The sequence below is a fragment of the Neopelma chrysocephalum genome, unplaced genomic scaffold, assembly GCF_003984885.1.
Source record: "Neopelma chrysocephalum unplaced genomic scaffold, ASM398488v2 Primary Assembly neopelma1_61c, whole genome shotgun sequence".
NCBI lineage: Eukaryota > Metazoa > Chordata > Aves > Passeriformes > Pipridae > Neopelma > Neopelma chrysocephalum.
The window spans coordinates 90,729-110,267 of record NW_020897718.1 but is presented as its reverse complement, the minus strand read 5'-3'; the positions used below and the strand labels follow the sequence as shown (position 1 = coordinate 110,267).

General features: G+C 37.9%; 1 protein-coding gene across 1 annotated transcript in view; it reads right to left on the bottom strand.

Moving 5' to 3' along the window:
* Positions 1 to 314: 314 nt before the first annotated feature.
* LOC113966933 (baculoviral IAP repeat-containing protein 6) overlaps positions 315 to 19,539 on the bottom strand; it is a gene marked incomplete at its 5' end in the record, with an annotated part of 109,751 nt that continues 90,526 nt past the window's right edge. The window contains 8 exons of the mRNA XM_027682059.1: positions 315 to 1,715; positions 2,748 to 2,882; positions 5,614 to 5,802; positions 10,293 to 10,370; positions 10,793 to 10,954; positions 11,625 to 11,842; positions 13,053 to 13,163; positions 14,034 to 14,179. Of these exons, the coding sequence (XP_027537860.1) occupies positions 1,536 to 1,715; positions 2,748 to 2,882; positions 5,614 to 5,802; positions 10,293 to 10,370; positions 10,793 to 10,954; positions 11,625 to 11,842; positions 13,053 to 13,163; positions 14,034 to 14,179 (1,219 nt within the window). The remainder of the gene's footprint in view (positions 1,716 to 2,747; positions 2,883 to 5,613; positions 5,803 to 10,292; positions 10,371 to 10,792; positions 10,955 to 11,624; positions 11,843 to 13,052; positions 13,164 to 14,033; positions 14,180 to 19,539) is intronic.

Genomic DNA, 19,539 nt, shown 5'->3' with positions numbered 1-19,539 from the left:
GTCACTTTGTACAGTAATAGAAAGTAAGTAAAATCCGGTCTATAAAAATGCACTGCTGTTGTAACACTGAAGTTCTAACACTTTGACTATGTGGCATAAGCTCTTTGTTTCATGTATTTACCAGCAATTCTGGCACAGAGCTGCTTGTTTTGCTTTTTGATTAAGGATCCCCTGAAGTTACACAGATGTAGCTAAGTTGGTATTTTGAGAGGTATGTACAATCAGGACAGGCCTTGGATTAACACAACACATCAACAGAACAGAAAAATTGCACTTTGGTCAGGACTATCAGAACTAACTGTTAACCATCAGCATAAGAACACAACCTCAGTTGGTGCCATTTTTAATGATTAGAAATAATACATTGTAAAACAAAAAGTGAAAAAATTCCAGCGTGATACTTATAAACAAAGAACAAATAGAAAACAAAAACCCTTCGGTTTTGCCTGATTTGTAGTATTTATCATACAACAGATCATTAGTCTGAGGTAACACCAGTACTAATTTTTTAGTCCTTCAAGGACTACTCAAAAATTAAGAACAGTGATAGCAATGCACGTTATGTTAAAAGCGAGACTTGATTATTAAGTCAAGCAAATCTGTTACCCTTTTTAGTTAGGGATCTGTGGCTGCAAGTATAAAACCGGAAATAATCTATACAGTAGGAACTACAGAACATCAGAGTCCTGCGTGGTATGTCGCTAGCCCCTGTCAGCAATTAAGAGTACAGTTGATTATGTAAAAGTCAGACATTTCAATACAGTAAAGACTTTGTTCCAGAATAGCCCTTAAGAAATTTAGAATACTGTTAGTTTGCATAAAATAGCCAACAAAAAGATGAATTCAGAAGTCCAAATTTTGGCATGAGGTAAAACCATATGCATTTATTTCATCTGCATTTTAGATTTAGTACGCATAAAATTAAGTATGTTGACTGTAATGAATTCAGTCATACAAGTGCAAGTCTTCAGCTAGAATGTATTTTATGGCAGTTTATTTAAAAAATGTACCAGTAAATCATAAAAGAGGGATCATGTCCATTTAACGTTTATTGAAGTATACAGGAGGTTTTCTTTAGAATCAAATATGAGCATGAATATATGGCCAAACGTAAAATCTATCAAATTCAGTGAAAATTTTCTGACTTTAAATAGTAGCTGTAAGAATGACCAATATATATTCTTTGTTACAACCGCCCTCACTCTACAAGTAAAAAAAAATAATAAACATTCAGTAAACATTCTTTCCTAAGGTAGTTTCCCTTATATATCAGTGATTTATCCATTTTTTGTATACATAACTTTTTAAACATACCAATCAGTGGTTCTCACAATTGAAAAATAAAAGCACAAAAAAGTTTACACTCTTGTACAGGTAAATAAAAGATCATTTTTAATTAAACTGTATATCCTTAAGGGCATAGTATAGTTTCAATTTCATTACCTATTACATAATTAACTTCTTACATACAAATATTGACATATTTGGCTTGTGCTTCAAAGCCGTTGTGTCTACAAAGTCCATGTCAATGCGACTCATAACTTGAAATCACTGGGGACATCTTTACTGCTGCTGGGTTTAACCTGTTCGTGCAACATGGTCTCTTCTGAGCTTGTTGTGGCACTGCATTTTTCTGTGGAGTCGTCAGTGTCTGGATCCAATCCTTCAGGACAGGGAAGTTTTAGAAGTTCTTCCCGCAACTGAGCTGTATGACGCTGAATATACAAACAGAAGTCAGTGTGGAAGGCCATAGTTAAAACAATACTTTTCACAATGCCAGACAACATAAGACAAACAAAAAGAGTGAGTAGAAAAGGTTTAAATGTATTATTTTAGTGACTGGATCAACTTCTCCCCCGTACTGAAGGATTGGTACTTTCCTTTTATTGACAGAATAATTACCAAGTGCTGCTAGGGACAAATTAAAGGCGGTCAACAGAATTGCAGCCAACAAGTGCATCAGTATAAATGCTACGCTATTTGTCTTGTGGTTGAGTCACATTTGTGTTTGGTGATTGCAGCAGAAACTGGCTCGGACTAGGTAGGTCATACAGTCAAAACAAATTCATAAAGAGTTCATGATGAGATCTGTTACAGAGACAGATATACAGAGATTTGTATACTGATCACAGTAACTAACAAACAGTAACTTCACTTTGAAGACCAGTAATGTTGAAACAATGCAAGTCTAGCAATAGAAAAAAGAAGCCTTTAAAAATTTGGGGTTTGTATCTCAGGGGAAGAAAAAACCCCAAATATAGGTGTGTTGTCTGTGAAAATACACAAATGATAATACTTGGCTAGGAAGGCAGAAAGCATTTATAATGGTTATAATTTGATTAAAGTTAACACAGGTAAAAGTGGCTGTAGTGGACCACACCTTAGTAACTGTGCTTGTCTACTCTAAAAACTTGTCTTCTGGCAAGGAATTGGTTCTAATGCAACTTTATCATTAACCTCTACCCACCCCTACTGCGAACAAAAAAAACCCTCTGTATCTTATGTAAGTACTCATAGAAAAACAGGCAGGACAGGTGCTAAATGAAAGTCCAACTTGTAGAAAAAAACCTGAGAAAGTGGAGTGCACATACATTTTACCTCTTACCAGCCAGGAAACTTAGGTTTGTTTATAGGTTTTAAAGTTGCCAGGGTTTTCTATTAGCACCATTATAAAACTCAGTCTGTGAGCAATTTTATTGCCCTTTGTCTTATTTGGATTAAAGGACATGAAATTATAAAAGTCTCACCTTTAGAGCTGCTGCATGGTGGGACATAGTCCTGCCTACCCGTTTGTCACTGCTGTACTGCTGTATGTCTGCTATCCACTCCTCACACTGAGCCATGATCTCCACTCTTTTCAAGTAAAAGTGTTTGTGGATGACCTGCAAGAAAACATTCCCAATATAAAATGGATGGAAGAACCATATACTTAAACAAATACCAAATCTGCAAGACATCTATGGGTCTAACTAAATATAAGGAAAAAGAAAATCAGTATAAGGATAATTCAGCATTGAACCAGGCTGGAGATAAATTGTGGAATTTCTGTCCTTGTAGGTTTCCAAGACCCAACTGGAAAAAGCCCTGAAGAACCTGGTCTGAATTCAGTTGATGCTGTTTTGAGGAGTTCATTGGCCAGGATGTCTCTTCCAGTCTGTGTGAACCTATGATTTGTGTGCAGCCTGCCATTTCAGCAGTTGCTTGTGTTATCTGGGTGTAGGGTAAATGAGTACCAGGAATACAATAAGCAAAAGAAAAAGTGATAGCAGATTGCTACACACATTCTTCAGTTCAAGGATGAACTTACTACACAGGCACAATGTATGGACGTTTAAGTTTGCACAGAGGCAGTTACACAGATACAGTGTTAAGGCTTTTATTGCTTCCTTCACCACCCTATTTTACTAGAGAAGCACAGGTCTTCCCCTGTCCCTAATCACTGGCTGCCCGAACAGAAAACAGATATGCAGAAATGCTGTCAACAGTAAGAGCATGGGAACATAACATGTTTCTGCAGAGAGAAAAGGGATCATAACAGCTGCTACGGAAGAGATGCAATCACAGTTACATGCCCTAGGCAGAGGCAGCACCTCTGGGGACAACAGAATTCCCAGGCAATAGTAGTTGAGCTTTCCACAGTTTCGGTAGGAGCAAGTATTTGATTGCAGAGTAATTTTGGTATTTAAGTACACATTTGAGTTGATGCCTTAAGCCCCTAATGGTTTTTTATTTTTCTACCTTATAAGTTTTATAGGTAATAGAAGTAGATCTTAGAAGCAGCCCCTTTATCCCTCTTCCCGTAGCACCCCTTAGTTCAACCCTCTTACCCCATTCCGTACTCCCCATATCAGCCCTATCCTCGTATCCAGTAGAAGATGTTTAGTCTCTTGTCAAGGTAAGTCTGTTCTGTTTGGGGAACGCTTGTGTCTTGGCCTAAACCGCAGGACGGAGTCAAAGAACTGGGTGACTCTGCTCTCTGTACCCCGAAGATGATGAAGGTTGATGAAGAGAGGGTCCCAAAATGCACCCCAGACCCAATTTCTAAGAGGTGGACCAGGGGTGGACCAGAGCAAAAGTTACGGGGTGGACACACTTGGGATTGGCCAGATATTGTTATAAACGTAACACCTCAGGCACAGCCTGCGAGCGCGCCGTATACCATCAATTGCCTTGGCACGATTAAACCCTTTCCTTATCTCACCCTAATTAACGGCTCCTGGATTTTTTCTTAGCACCAGCCGAGCAGGCATCAGAGTTTAGAAAACCCAACCAATCAACCCTCACACAAAGTTGTGAAACTTTGCTTAGTGTTGCCTTTATCCTAAACATTTTTCTAAAACTGTGAATGGTGAAAGAAACAACAAAATCAAACAAATTTTATTGAGCACAGAGAGTTCTTGGCAATATTGCAACTTAATTGGCAAAATCATCTTTTCCTCCGGAGGTTAGAGAATATAGCTATCTGTCTAAAGAGAAACTGCATATTGAAAGTGTGACTTCAATTCTGGATGCATTCCTTAAATCCATAAAGGAGCTTGGAAGAACTCCCAAAGACTGGCAGTTTAGATCTCCTGAGCCTACCTGTCATTTAAGACAGTAAAGAGAAGACAGCTCAGATTTTTGAAGACAACAGATCTCAGGATGTATGTTCTTAAAGACTTCAGTTTTCAGGATGCCTTTGCATTTATATTACTGAATTGATCATCACTGTTAAGGTTCCTAAGATAACCCTACAAAAAACCTAGAGGTCTTAACAACAAGCAAGTCTCCCGGGGAAGTACTCAGATAATCTGAGAGATGTGTTTTCATTTGGATGGGGCCGCAGATGGAATCCAGCATTCTTCCAAAAGCTGCCTTTTTTATACCAGCAAGTGAAAAAGCTGAGCTGCAGAGTAAGCACAATATTGCTGAGACTCTTTTGAAGGAAGCTGCAGTAGCAGTAACCTGGGATTCAGTTACCAAATGCTGTAATACTGCATATCCTTCATTTCTGTATATGTGAGAAGAAACACGGAGCATTACTGTCAGGGAGCCCACTGCTTTCTTATATCTGCAATTAATTTAATCTCATTGTACTTTGAGAACTCCTTTTGCCAAAGTTGTATCGTTACATTAGCTAGAAGTAAAGGACCTCTTAGCAGAGGTTATTCGATTATGTGTCACAATATTATCTTTATCATAGTCTTCTACTTACTGAGTGTCTTGGTATATCTGAAGTGTTTCCTAGTACTTACTTCAAATTCATGTTTCTTGGAAAAATACTTCCTGTTAGTTATGCAGACTAATGAGCAGACTAATGCTCATTTGTAGGCCTGATCAACAGTATTTACAGGCAAGGTAGAGGGTACCACTCGGCATTAAGAATGAGCTGAGCTGAATGAACCATGTTCTACCAAACTGCACCAAGCCTCTGTTCAGGTCAGTCCCAACTTGTGTGCATTCCCATTTCCCAGAAAAGAATCTGTGAAGTCAGGTGCATCCTTATTCACTTCAGTCTCTTGAGTCAGTTTCCCCAGGCTAAAAACTGACATCTCATGCATGATGTTTCCAAATATTTGCATTATTCTTAATGCTCAAACAAGAGAAATATTTACTGTGTTTCACAAAACCTACCTCCTTAAAACATGGTGATGGATTTCTCATTTGTTCCAGCATTGCCCACTTGACTGTTGCCTGTCGTATATTTCCATCATATTCTCTGGAGCTCTGGGTACCACTTGGAGTACCTCTTGATCGTTCATAACCTGGTTCATTAAAATATGGTTCTGCTACCAGTATTAGGGATTGGACAGACACTAACACCTGTTAAGAGAAGAAACTAAATATTAAAATTGTGCTACCCAAATATTTTTACAAATATGCATAATTCTGGTCACTTTATGTGAGTGCAAACCCACTTCTATTGCAAAGTACTTTCATTTGTAACACAGGCTACGTCCAAGCTTTCAAACTGAAACCAGCACTACAAATACAAAAACACCAAGTCCTGTGACTATGTATTTGGCTCAAACACTAATTAAATGACAAATGTCAGTTCAAAAAAACCCCAAAACCAAACAAACACAAAGATACAAATATGAACACAAGGCAGTATTTACAGGAAGAAATGTGTGATTGTACCCTTTTCTGAAAGAAAGTGTATTTGTCAAGTTCTCAGTCAACAATTTTGATTTTTTTTTTCCTGTGGCTGAGCTTGCTAATTCTTCTAAATCAGAACTAGATGGAAAAGGAACGAGGGAGGTGAAATGCCAGGTGAACCACTGAAATTGATCTACATATTCTCCCATTTTTTCTTTCAAATTAATGTTCTTAGTCCTTTCATTTCATATTTTACAAAAAACACTGTGTCATATGCCATTAGAAGAAAATCTCAGTATTCCTCTTTAAATAGGAAAAAAAAATGTTTTCAGTACTATATCAACAAAGCACCAACTATTCAGTGATTAGGAAACAACAGTTTTCCCTCCTCCGATTCTACGATGCAGCACATGTGGGAATAGATGTTTACATAAATACAAGGCATTTAACTATACACTCAGATATCCCTAATATAAAACAAATAATTAAATAGATACATAGGGCACTTAGGAATCCAAATGTATAGGTACTGCATATTAATGATTTGATGGCTTGCTAATTTTTCCAGTATTAAAACATTCATCCCTGTCAACTAACTTTTTTATGAAATGAAGAATAGATTTTTCTTATATACTTAGAACCAAGTCCAGCAACAATTTCAGGGATTACAATTCTGCACACAAACTTAGTTCCAAAACTGTAAAGAATTCAAAAACGGGGATTTGAACACTCAATAATTGAAAAGCTGATGATATGTTACAGACCTAGGAATGGCATTTCCAGCACTGGGCATACTTCGGTGCAAGATACCCATGTCAGGGCAGCTGTTTCTGGAACTGACCATCCCCCCAGCCTAGATACAATTTAAAGCTTGACGATATTCCCTAATTAAGCAGCCCAGTTTGTAAATTTGGATATGAAAGACAAAAGTCCTTTTCCTTGGCAGATGCAGAATGTACATCTTACATCAGATAGATACCATGCCAGTGGCAATTCAAAACTTGGGTTCCTTCACGAGGCAGTGCCCTGACAACTAGGTAGTTCTGCTCTGTGCTTATGTGTGGCATTCTCCCAGAGCTTCTCTTATTGCAAAGCCAGCACACAAGTGTTCCAGCTCTCTGCGATGTGTACTCACTCCATAGACACAATGCTAAATCAATAACTTGTATCAAAGCAACAGTCCAAGAATCAGCTGAATGACCCAGGTTAACCTCAGTCCCACCACCATCTCACGGGAATACACCTTCACTCCTTTAGGTGCCACTGCACCTTGCTAGTTTGTAGTTGGGTAGTGGCTGTGCTTTAATTATAGCAGAGAAGGACAATCTAGGGCAATCTGATGGACTGGGCACATAGCTGTGCAGTGGGAAAAATGAAGTAGCATCCCTCAGTGAGCTGAGAAGGAAAATTAAACAAGTTTTTCTGTTCCTCAGGCAGGTACTAGTACATGATACTGTGTGCACCATCACAGTCTCCTGTACCCACCCAGAAGCAGCCATGGCTATTAACTGTCAAACCTTACAGAATGTGCCTCACAAATCAGGTTCCAGCAAGCAAACCAAAAAAGGCAGAACATTAATGCAAAAGTGCTAAGCCAAGCTAGAGTACTCCAGGGCCGAGGCTTCGGGTACCAAAGGTGTTTTGGTGATCTGTGGCCTTTATGTGTTTCAGGAAGTAGCTGGGTTCGCTTTTTAAAAATTTTGTATTTTAGATCTATATAATTGTTTTAAGTGGCTATGGTAGAGAAATTTGACACTGCAGCATTGTACTTTCTGGGCCCAAATAAGCAGTTGATACCTTGAATAATAACTGTAATGAATGAGAAACTCTACACCGATCCTCCAGTTTCACTGGGTTATAAAAGTTAATTTTGTAAGTATTTTGGGTGGTCTGACAATAGTTTAATCTCTGAGTCAGAAAAAACATGCAGTGCTTAATTCTTTCCAAGCAATTTATTTAGTCCTACAGCTGTTTTCCAATTAATAGCTTAAAGTGTTTTTCTCCCGGTATGGTGGGGATGGGACTTTTTCCAACAGTTTTCATACTATTTTCAAAATGAATCTCGAAAAAAACTTTTGAATTTTAAACTCAGATGGTGCATGTGATTTCTAACAATCAAATCTAACACTTTAATCTAAAAAAAAAGGACTCTAATGAAAATAAGACTTTCTAATACTCCCACCTTTCTACAATGATTTTACAGTTTAAGTCCAAAATTGCAGTTCATCTCTTCATTAAAAATTTCATCTTGGGAGACTTGCAGTATGTAAGGAAGTCTTGGATACCTATCACAATGTTTGTCACTCCCATGGTGAAAAAGTTTTTCTTAACATTTCATCAAAATTTCCCATGTCCCATCTTGTGTCAACTGGTACTTGTCCTAGTGCTTTGCATCTAGAAGAGGTGCCTGGTTCCATCTTCTCTATCCCTTCCCCATTCAGGTATTGAAGACAGCAGTAACATCTCTGCCACTGGTCCAGCCACTTTTCCAAACTCTTATAATACATATCAGTTTGCCTACAAGGTGCTAAGGGAGACTGTATCTTGCTGAAGTCCAAGTGAGCTACATCCACTGCTGTCCCTTTGTGCAAAGCCAGGCACCTCACTTTAGAAGGCAAGGGTAAGATCTGTTCTGCCCAGTAAACCCACACTGCCTGTTCTCTTGTTTTCATGTACTTGAAAATAGCTTCCAGGATTATTTGTTCCATAATCTTCCCAAGGACCACAAAGTCTTGCTGACAAGCTTACAGCTCCCCAGATCCTCTCTCTTGGTGATCTTGAAACTGAGTGTGAGATTTGCCAGGAAGCTCCTTTGACTGTTCTGACTGTCAGAGATGAGAGCCGATGGCTCTGCAGCGATATCAGCTGGCTCCCTCAGCTAACCTGGATGCACTGGGTTTGCTTCCGAGAACATGTGGGTCCAAGCAGCTTGAATATTGTTTCCTCTGCTGTAATTCCTCATTCTCAAAAACCTTCCTAGTCAGGGCTCAGAGACATGGGAAAGCAAACCTTACCCCTAAGAGTGAGGCAAAGATGACCTCTGCCTTTTCTATGCCCCACTGAGCAGTAGGAAAGCCTAAGGAAAATTTGTTCTTTTGCTGCCAGTATACTTACAAAAAGCTCTTCTTGTTCCCCTTTATATCCCTCACCATTTTAGAGCCCAGCTGAGCTTCAGTTTTCCTAATTTCTCTGCTGAATGTTTGAGTAATGTCCTTTTATTTCTCACAAGTAGCCCATCCTCTCTTTCTGCCTTCTGTGTACTTTCTTATTGCAGTTGAGCTTAGGCAGGAGTTCTTTTTTACCCATGCTGGCCTTCCCCCTCTCTTGCTTGACTTCCACACACTGGAACAGATCATTCTAGAATTTTTAGGAGACTGATCAATCATTTCTCCACAGCCAAATCCGGAACAAGCTGAAATCTGTTCTGCTGAAGGCAGTAATTCTATTATACTGAAACAGAAACTGTACAGGCTTCTAGGATTTGGAACAGAAAATGTACCTTGTGCTATGTAATTACTTCAAAGAAGGAATAAATTCAGAAACTGCCATAAGAAAGAAGCTTTACTTTTATTTAGTGCCTGTGCTTATGAGTCAGTGCATTTCTATGAAATAAAGCTGAAAATTATAAGGACTCCATGTCCTTATAATGGTATTTATAAGGACCGTATGTCCCAATAAATTCTGCTCTAATGTAACACTAATTGTTATTGAACACAGTATAGCTACACTGTAACTCCCTGCACCTTTATTCCTCTTGTAGACTTTGGAGGAGCACAGTTACAGTGTGCACTAGTGTACTACACTTTCTCATCTCTCACAATGTGGAGTTCCTTTTGTCTTTATCATAAAAAACTTGTGATAATTCCAGGAGGAATTCTCTTTTCAATTTTTTTTCTTTTTTTAATTTTAAAAAATAAAGCACTTCAAAGCATCTGAGCAGAACTGGTGCAGGAACGATCTGCGTACGTGAACAGTTGCTCTTCAAGACAAGACCAATAAGAAATACTGGTTTCAAAGAGCACTTTGAAGAACTTCTCTACTCTACAGTGTTTCTTTTCTAGTGTTCCAATGGCGTTTTCTGGACTTTTGTCCTATTTATGCTTATTTGAAGAAGAAAATTCTGCTTTAAAAATGCTACAAAAAGAATCCTTAGGACCAACAGACCACTTACTACTCCTAGATGACATCCTGAAGAGAATGAAGAAATTGCTCACCTGCAAAAAACTTGACGTTTGGGGATTCCATTTCTCTTCTGGCCTCCCATGCCACGTGTTCAGTATGCTTAAACACACCTGAAAAGGTGATGTTATTAATATCACAAATGTTATGACAAAACTGTTCTGCTTGGACACCACAGAATGTTAACATTACATTAATTTATTTTTTACAAACTTCTGTATAACTTCATTCTAAAAGTCAAATTTGTTTCCTATCACAGAATCAATTAGGTTGGAAAAGATCCTTTGAGATCATCGAGTCCAACCTATGGACAAACACCACCATGTCAGCCAGACCACGGCACTAAGGGTCACATCCAGTCTTTTTTTAAAGACCTCCAGGGATAGTGACTCCATCAGCTCCCTAGGCAGTCCATTCTTATGTCTAATCACTCTTTCTGTGGTGAAATTCCTCCTAATGTGGAGAAATTCCTCCTAAACCTCCTCTGGCATACCTTAAGACTTCTTACTCTAACACAGGAACCAAGTTGACCTACCTTGCCATCATTGTAGAGGTTTGGATTAAATCTCACGCTGTGGCCTCCAGTTGTTTCCAGATTCACAAGTGGGGGGGAATTAGGATAGTCTTGTGGGAAATACACATCAAATTCAAAGCAACCATTTGCGTAAGGGGTGTCTGCAGGACCAGTAATGAGAACCTACCATTGTTAAAAAAAAAAACAACAAACAACTCTTAACCCCCTCCATCCTTATATTTGTCACACAGTTGAGATTTGATAAATTACATGAAGCATTTTATTTCCACATGCTACTTAGCAGAAAATATTATTAGACATCATAACCATACACAGGCTGTCAGTCTGTTCATTTTGATACTGTGGGTAAGTGAAGCCTTTGCGAACATTCCTTTTTCCAGATTACAAATGGAAAGGAAGATAGGAGCTAAAACTCTTCTCTATATTGGATGCTATTAACAGAATGTTTCCTCAGGTCCAGAGACACTCTGCATACAGAGACACTCTGTGTACTTCTTCATACCTACTGCCTACCACTTAAATGGTCACAGGCAAAGATACACTTTGATCATAATGGAGAAACAAAACTAAAGTTTTCCCTTTGGAATAGCTGAGGAAGAATGAACCTTGTTCTGGGAATTCTCCTTGGCTGACAGAACACTCCTGAGGCAGATGGACTCTCCCTGCCAAGTTATTGAGAAATCAGACTCAAATACTACTTCTTATGTTAACGTTTGGACAGCAGTTAAAGTACACATGAAATGCTTCTGGTTTTTCCTAAGATTTAAAGCACCTTCTTAAAAATTTATATGCCAAGCTGAAGAGAGGAATAAAAATAACTTTGCTCCTTTACCTTCATTATGTCAAGCCGCTCCTCATCACAACGTACAAAAACGCTGGATGAGGATGAGAGAGGCAGTGAGGTTGAAAGAGTCACAGCTTCTTGAGCAAGACGTCGGGCTCTGGCAGCACTGTTGGCATCACTTGCATTTTTTACCTGAGACATGTAGTGGTAATTGACTTTAAAAACCAATTTTCCGTCATCATCTTCAGAAACCATTTCAAATGTATCTAGAAGAAAATTTTAATGCATCAGGAAAGGAGTGAAGTTAATAATGAATTAGTCTTGGATAAAGATTCTGACTATTAAAATCAGGAAAGTTTAATTTGCATTACACTAATGTACAAAACTACGTATTTTGTGAGTTAACAGTTATCACAGAAAACAAAGCATTAACAGTGCTGGGTTGAAATAATTTCTGCAGCAAATTTACAAGCTTTCACATGCACATATACACCATTCCCAATACACCATTCACATATACACCATTCCCAATTTGGAAAGCTACCAGCTACTCCAGATCAGGAATATAATGACACGAATACATAATAATGCTAATAATGGAATTCATGTGATGCCAAGTGCCAATGGTATTTACTCATGTGCTGGTTGCAATGTTATTAAAGAATCATAAAAAATTACAGTGGAGCTGGTTTTCTTGAATCACTTGCTATGCAACATCTGCAGCTCGGCTGCCAGAGGGAAAAGCTCCCATTACAAACCTCTCTATCTCCTACTCTTGGCATATACTCCAAAAACATTTGTGAGGAAAACTGCTTACAAATACAACAGCAAAGTAAGGTGACTGCAAATGCTGTCACTGCAACTAAAAAAATACTCAGAGAACACATTTTTGAAAGAATTCTATAGCTCTTTTTGGATAAGATACTATTAGTTCTTCGTGCTTTTTTTTTGGGTAACACATTCCCCCTATGGCCAAAGTAAGGACTGATTCCCATCACATTATCCAAATGCAACATACTGCATTCAATGAAAGGACAATGAAATTTACCACAGTTCCATTTAAAAAACACTTTTTGATTTGGATTCTATTCTATTTAAAAAATAAAAGCTACATAAACATATACATATGGAACAATATATGAGCTTTAAAAAAAAATCAAGCAACACTTCAATGTAATTTGAGAACTGAAAGACTCACAAATCATTACCGTAATGAAAACACAAACACCATCATTAAATTCATCTAGTCCCTTGAATTACTCTAGCATATGCTTAAAATATTTCTTATTAGTTCAACGCATGCATGAGTTGGTAACCTGAAAAACACACTTATTTAATTTTCCATATGTGAAAGTTATTAGTGGTCACACATGTAAAATAGTTAACTTTTAAAATAATAAGGAATTCCATCCAACAGAACACGTATTTCTTCAGTGTCTGCTTTCTAAACACAAACATTCACACTTCTCAACCTACCAAACTGGAGTTTTTTCATGACAGCCACATACTTTTCTTCAAGAGACCGTAAAACAGACAAAGGCTTGGGCTTCACAGCAGCCTTTTTGGAGTATTCAGCCATCTTCTTTTCTGTTATATAAAATGTGATGATTATTTGTAGTTACCTATGCAATTCTGAGACAAGCACAGCAAGCGTTTGGGGATTATTTAAATTGAAATGACAGTTTATGGTTACATTCTTTTGCAGAGAAGTCTCAAAACTGGGCATCATTCGGGATATACAAATCTCTTTTTCTCACTACTGTATATTTCATTATTTGAACAGCTTGAAGTAAATAAAGGTCATAATCTCAGCTCAGAAATAATTAATGACTGCTGCTGTTATGAATATTTTTTATTGTTTCTTTTATTTTTTTTAATTTAAAACAGGAAGCTTGCTTGTGTGGATGGCTATTTCCACATGAATTCTTGGACTCTCCAAAATCAGGAGCTGATTATATATGCCTTTAGAAAATCCACTTCCCTGATTCAGCTACCTTATCTTCAGTTTTCTTTACTGGACAAGCAGATGGTGCTTTGAAATTCTGCTGGTTCAGTCTAGGTTTTAGACTTTTTTTCTGCATTCTAGTCAACAGTTTTTGCATCTAGTCAACAGTTAATCTAATTGATAAGATTTAGTTTTAACAGCAAATGCCTTACTCTTAAAGGTCACATATGTTGTTTTTTCTGCCAAGAAAAACAATAATAAAAAAGGTGCTACGTACCTGTGCTGGAAGTCGTGAGGTTTACTCTAACTTACTTGAATTATTCTGTTTCCTGATCAAAACATTTAAGACTACCACAAGGTTCCAACCACCTTTGAAAACGCAGTCAGTGGTTGGGGACAGAAAGGAAGTATTCTGTCTTGCTTTTAAGCTAATTTTTAAGTTATCTGTTAATGACTGCATTACAAATAAACACTATATACTTTATATACTTATAAAAGTATTTCTATTTTACCTTGGTTTGCTTGGCGCAAACTGGTGGTAGCAGCATAAACTATCTCCGCAGTCTTTTGGATGTCTGGTACCAAAAGGGTCAATCCCTCTGGTTCTTGATCAGAAGTATCTGGTTTTACTCCTGCTTTAGCTTTGTCTTTTTTAGACCTGTATGGGGCAATGAAATAGGATACAGCATGAGGGAATATTTTTCAGCCAGAATATTTGTAAACAGGGAAAAACATCAAAGCTAAAGGAATCAAGATGAAACAAGCCTTCTAAAATGGAATGTCTCTCTCTATCTCCAGGTTAATTACTGAATGTAGCAATCAGTTGCAACAACACCCAAGATGCCGTCCTGCTTTGACAAACAGATGTACATCTGATACAATGAGTAAAAATATGAACATAAAGCCAGCAACACCAGTATAGCAGTTTCTCCTTCAACCTTTCAGTACTCGATCGTTAAACTGCATGCTGATCTTATGTTTGCACACTTCCACAAAGTACTAGAAAAGCTTACAAAATCAATCTGGCAAAGATCATGTCATGAATGTGTATTTCATCCATGTAGACCTTGTGCAAAACTAAGTCCTAAACAGGTAATAAAGTATTCTTTCTTGCTACACAATACACTAGCAATTATTGAAAATACACCAGTGGTAAAACTGCAGGAAACCTCTAGTGAAAATTCACAGCATGTATGTGAACGGCAACCCAGGCATCACAGGACAGTAGATCAAACATGACATTTGTATCTCTCTGCAGTTCTCTTCTGGGCTACAGAGATTTAGACCTTTTATTTCAATGAACAGTTTAATGTAACAATTTAAAAAATCTTAATATATAGAAGGCATCTAGATGATGTTGGATGTTTATAATCTAAGTATTGCAAATTAAAATGTCAATTTAAACACCTGAAATTTTTCTAATGACATAATTTTAATATACAGTATATACTAACACCATTGTTTGATAGAAGCTAGTTGCCTAGTAATTTAAGATATATTTAAATATTTAGATTGTGACAATCCAGTCGTTACTAGCATATATAGTCAACTGTTGAAATGAAGACAATGGTATTTGATATGAATGTAACCTAAATGTAAAAGCTTCTATGTTTTAAGAACTAACATAAATTTACACTGTCATCCTGCAAAACTTAATAGATTTTAATGCTAACAAATTATTTTTTTTAAATTTATACATTTTGTGTTTCAATAGCACCTGTTCATTTTAAAACCCAAACAAGTTCAATAGCCAAGATGCACTGGTTTTCTCTTTACCACTACAATATCTAGATGCAAACCAGAAAACTATCAACACAGGAAAAAATAGCAATTTAATGCCTTGATGTACCAAACATATTTTAGCAACTATAACGTTTCTGTATTTTATTCTAGACTGAAATTGTGCATAATGAATGAGTCTCTAAACTATTCAGTAGAGGTGATTACAGTAATACTGAATACAGTCTTTGTACTCTACCTAATCAAATGAGAATATCCCTAGAGCATTAATAACAGAATTCATTACTGCAGCACAGTACATTTTCCCTGTTCCAGATTTGATCCAAAAGGATGTTAGCCTGTTGTTGACTTCAAGCAATGCTGAGCTTTCAGATCCTCAAAGTTAGGAGGAAAGCACCAGAACCAGCACCAGGTAGCATCTGAGGAACAGTTTAAGACAAAGAAGCAGCAGCTGCCTCTCCCATTCATACTGTCCAAAATCCTCGTTGTTGCATTTTTACTTGTGGAAAGCTAGGCCAACATTTTTAAATAACCTACTAGGCACATTCAGAAATGTCTATTTAAAGCCACTAAACCTCAGTGACAACCTGTTTTAATGCCACTGACATACTAGCAGCTACCAGTCCCAAGGAAGGTTTACAGATTTAGATCTGCCTGCTATTGATGTAGAAGCCTTAAGCTATTTGCTACAAAACCCTTGGAGAAATTCTGGCTGAAGTGAAATGTCAGTGGGCTTTATCCAAGAGAAAGATGTGTGAAAAGCCATATAAATGTGCTTAGTGAAGGTACTGAAAGAGAAATGAATTCTTACAAATACATTTTCAAGACAGTTATCTTGTAGGTCTTTCATCTTCCACATGGTTTCACAATTTAGACTACTTGGTTTTTTGTTTTTCCTTCTACTTTGTCTCAGAATCAAAAAAATTAAGGTGTTTGCCCCACTAAACAAAAAGCTTAACAATTCCTACAGATGTAGTAAGTTACTGACAGCAACTACCTCAGCAGACAAAGAATATATATCCAGTTGAAGCAGCAGGAAAAGGAGACATCTAATCAAACACAAACTTTCAGTACCAATAGTAAGTATAATTTCCTCTCGTTCTCCCTGCTGTACAGAACAGTTACATTTCAGCATTTCTGAACTATCAAAAGAGAATGTATTCTCCTAACACCTCCTTTGCCACCCAATGCTGTCCACTGTAACCATGAGCACAACAGACAAACCTCCCCCTTTTCCTCAGGATATACCTTTAAATCAAGTGTTTGCAGAACAGCTCTACCCTGACACCTGTAGTTATCTGGGGCTTATCTGATGATCTACATTACCAAGCTGCCTAACTTCTGAGTCAGGCCATAACTGTGGAAGAACAGTTTAGGAAGCAAAATGCAGGAATAAATCTAATTCAGACACATTCTCACCTCACCCCTGCCCCATCCTGATCTCATTTTTTACCTTGATCCTTCCTAATGAGGGATTTCAATCAGTTTCTTAGGGAGTATAAGGTAGCTGGTATCACACAAATCCCAAGATCAGACATACCGCATCAACATTTGGTTTTCTCACACAAGTCTTCCTTGTATAGTCTAATGGTTAGTTAGGGTGAAGATAACTTTTTTCCCCCACTTTTGGGGAAAAACCCAAATGATATTGCCATAACTTGCAAGACTCCTGTTAGTGATGACTTCCATTTTTATTCCCTCATTTTGTTTTCCTACCTTTATTTGACCCAAACCTTTTGCTATAAGAATACCAACTTAGTGCAATCGATCCCGTACAGTCCGTAAGATTATAGTATCATAGGCCCATAGAAGGGTCTGGGTTGGAAGGGACCTTAAAGATCACCTAGTTCCAACCTCCCTGCCATGGACAGGACATCTCCCACTAGATCAGGTTGCTCAAAGCTCCATCCAGCCTGGCCTTAAACACTTCCAGGGATAGGGCATCCACAACTTCTCTGGGCAACCTGTTCCAGTGCCTCACCACCCTCACAGCAAAGATTTTTTTTTCTACTATTTAATCTAAACCTACTCTTTTTCAGTTAAAAGCCATTCCCCCTCATCGTGTCACTACATGCTCTTGAAAAAAGCTCTCCTGTAGGCATCTGCCTCATTATCTTATTCTCTACAGCTTTAGTGTTATACACAAATAGTTGGAGAAATGTAACAGTACTTTACAGTTTCTCAGTTTATTTACAATCACATAATGGTAAATCAAATAATTCCCTAGACTCTAGATGGGAAAACCTGTCAAAGGATCCCCAGCAGTATGTACTTTCACACTGACTATAATTTTTTAAAGTTCACACAGTTTTGCCACCTGAGACAGAACTGAACTTCATTGCAGACATGAGCTATTACACTTAATTTTATATTTCTTTTACATGAGAAGACCACAAAACCCCCTTTCTAAAAGCATATCCTTAAAACATGGTTTATAATGATTATTAAATAAACGCATTTTAAAAGAAAATAAAGAACAGGTGCACTATAAGATTAAAATCCCATGTGAAACAGCTGTGGACCTGAAGATGGAGGTGTGAAGCTACTCTGTGTGTCATACACGAGTGCTTCAGAGGCACAAGTAGAGCCCCAGTTCAAGAGAGGGAGTTGTTGCAAATTATAGAGCTCTCCCACAACTGTATCAAGGAGGAGATGAAATACCAAAATTAAAGTGATAAACCCAGTAAGATCTTTCAGCTCTTTCCTTGCACTCTATCAGCCTGCATGTAAATTTATGTATGCAGATAGCTAACAGTTTTATCAAACTCCTGAGCTTTAATGTAGGACAAACCTTTATTTAAATGTTATGATTTTCAGTGTGGAGGAGGAGCCAAACATTTAATTTAGACACAGAAACTTCCTCATACAATTTTTCAATCATTGAAGAAAAAGCAGAGAAAATGTCAACTCATATTTATAGGGATGACAGTCACTAACATATTTGCTAGAAGAGACAGCAGTGTACATGCTAATAATTTAAGCCATTAATTTAGCTTGTACTAGAAGATGACAGCCTTCTCTTCATGCTGTGCTAAATGAATAATGAATGATACACTCCCAAGGCAACTTTAATTTTCAAAGTCAATACTAATACTTACTCACCTGTGCCTGATACTTAGAGGTAAATGTGATGATACAGAATGATACCCTTATCAAAGCATTCACAGAGTAAAGCAAATGAACCATTCAGCCCCTGTGTACCACAGGGACAGTGCTTACAGCACAATGTTGCTCAGTCTTAGATTGAGACTCAGTTTCTTGGGGTAAAACTACCATAGGTTTGCAACCACACTATCATTCAGCCCTCATGGTCTCCCCACGTTTGTGCCTTCCAGCAATTCACAGATTCTTAAACAAATCTCCTGAAATCAGGCAAAACAAGCAAGGGACCATCCCCCTTTGCACATGACCACTGGTAAACACTGGTAACCTCCTCTGAGATGGCTCCACATACTCCTCTTGGAGGCTTCAAGCACTACTTACACACACTAAGCTGAAGCATTCCAAACCAGCAGAGGCTGCAAGACTGCTCCCTGCAGACAACCATCAGCTCCAAACATGAGCCTGAGAGTACAGCAAAAGGAACCGACAGTTGTTCTGTCTTTTAAAGAAAAATCAATTAAAAGAAATTAGGCCTTGATTCTTGGGGCCCAATTATAAAGAAAACATTTTGTTGGCAAAATACACCTTTTCACATCAAAGTTCTGCAAAATAGCAGTGAAGACAATGAAAAGCCATTGGAGGAAAAATGCTTCAGGCTTACCTGGTTGTATCTAGCATCCCCATGCAGCATAGTTAGCAATTTTAGACACTGGTTTGCTAGACTACACATCACACAAATAAGTAATTGGCTTATTTTGCCAAAATTAACCATTTGCCACAAAGCTCATCCAGTAGACAGTGGTTCTGAAGAGCCTGCTTTGCTACACGTCACCACCTCTGCAGCAGAGGGCTCAGCCACCACAGCAAACTCCTGGCTTGAACTCAGCCCTCGTGGCAACATCAGCCTGACTGCACTCCAATGAGTGATGGCTTTTAACTCCGTAGCAGTCAAACAGTCATGAGAAATTATCTCATACCTAAATGTCTTCTCCATTATCCAGAAACTTCCCAATTTTCTAACAGAATATTTGAAAGTAAAGGAAATTCAATGTTAACTGGAGTCCAAAGCTAAAACTGCTCCACTTAAATTCTGGACACACCTGCTCCAACATGGAGATGACATTTGGTAGATGTGCAAGTCTGCTGCTCAGATGATAGGAAGTTTTGCCTTTGAAA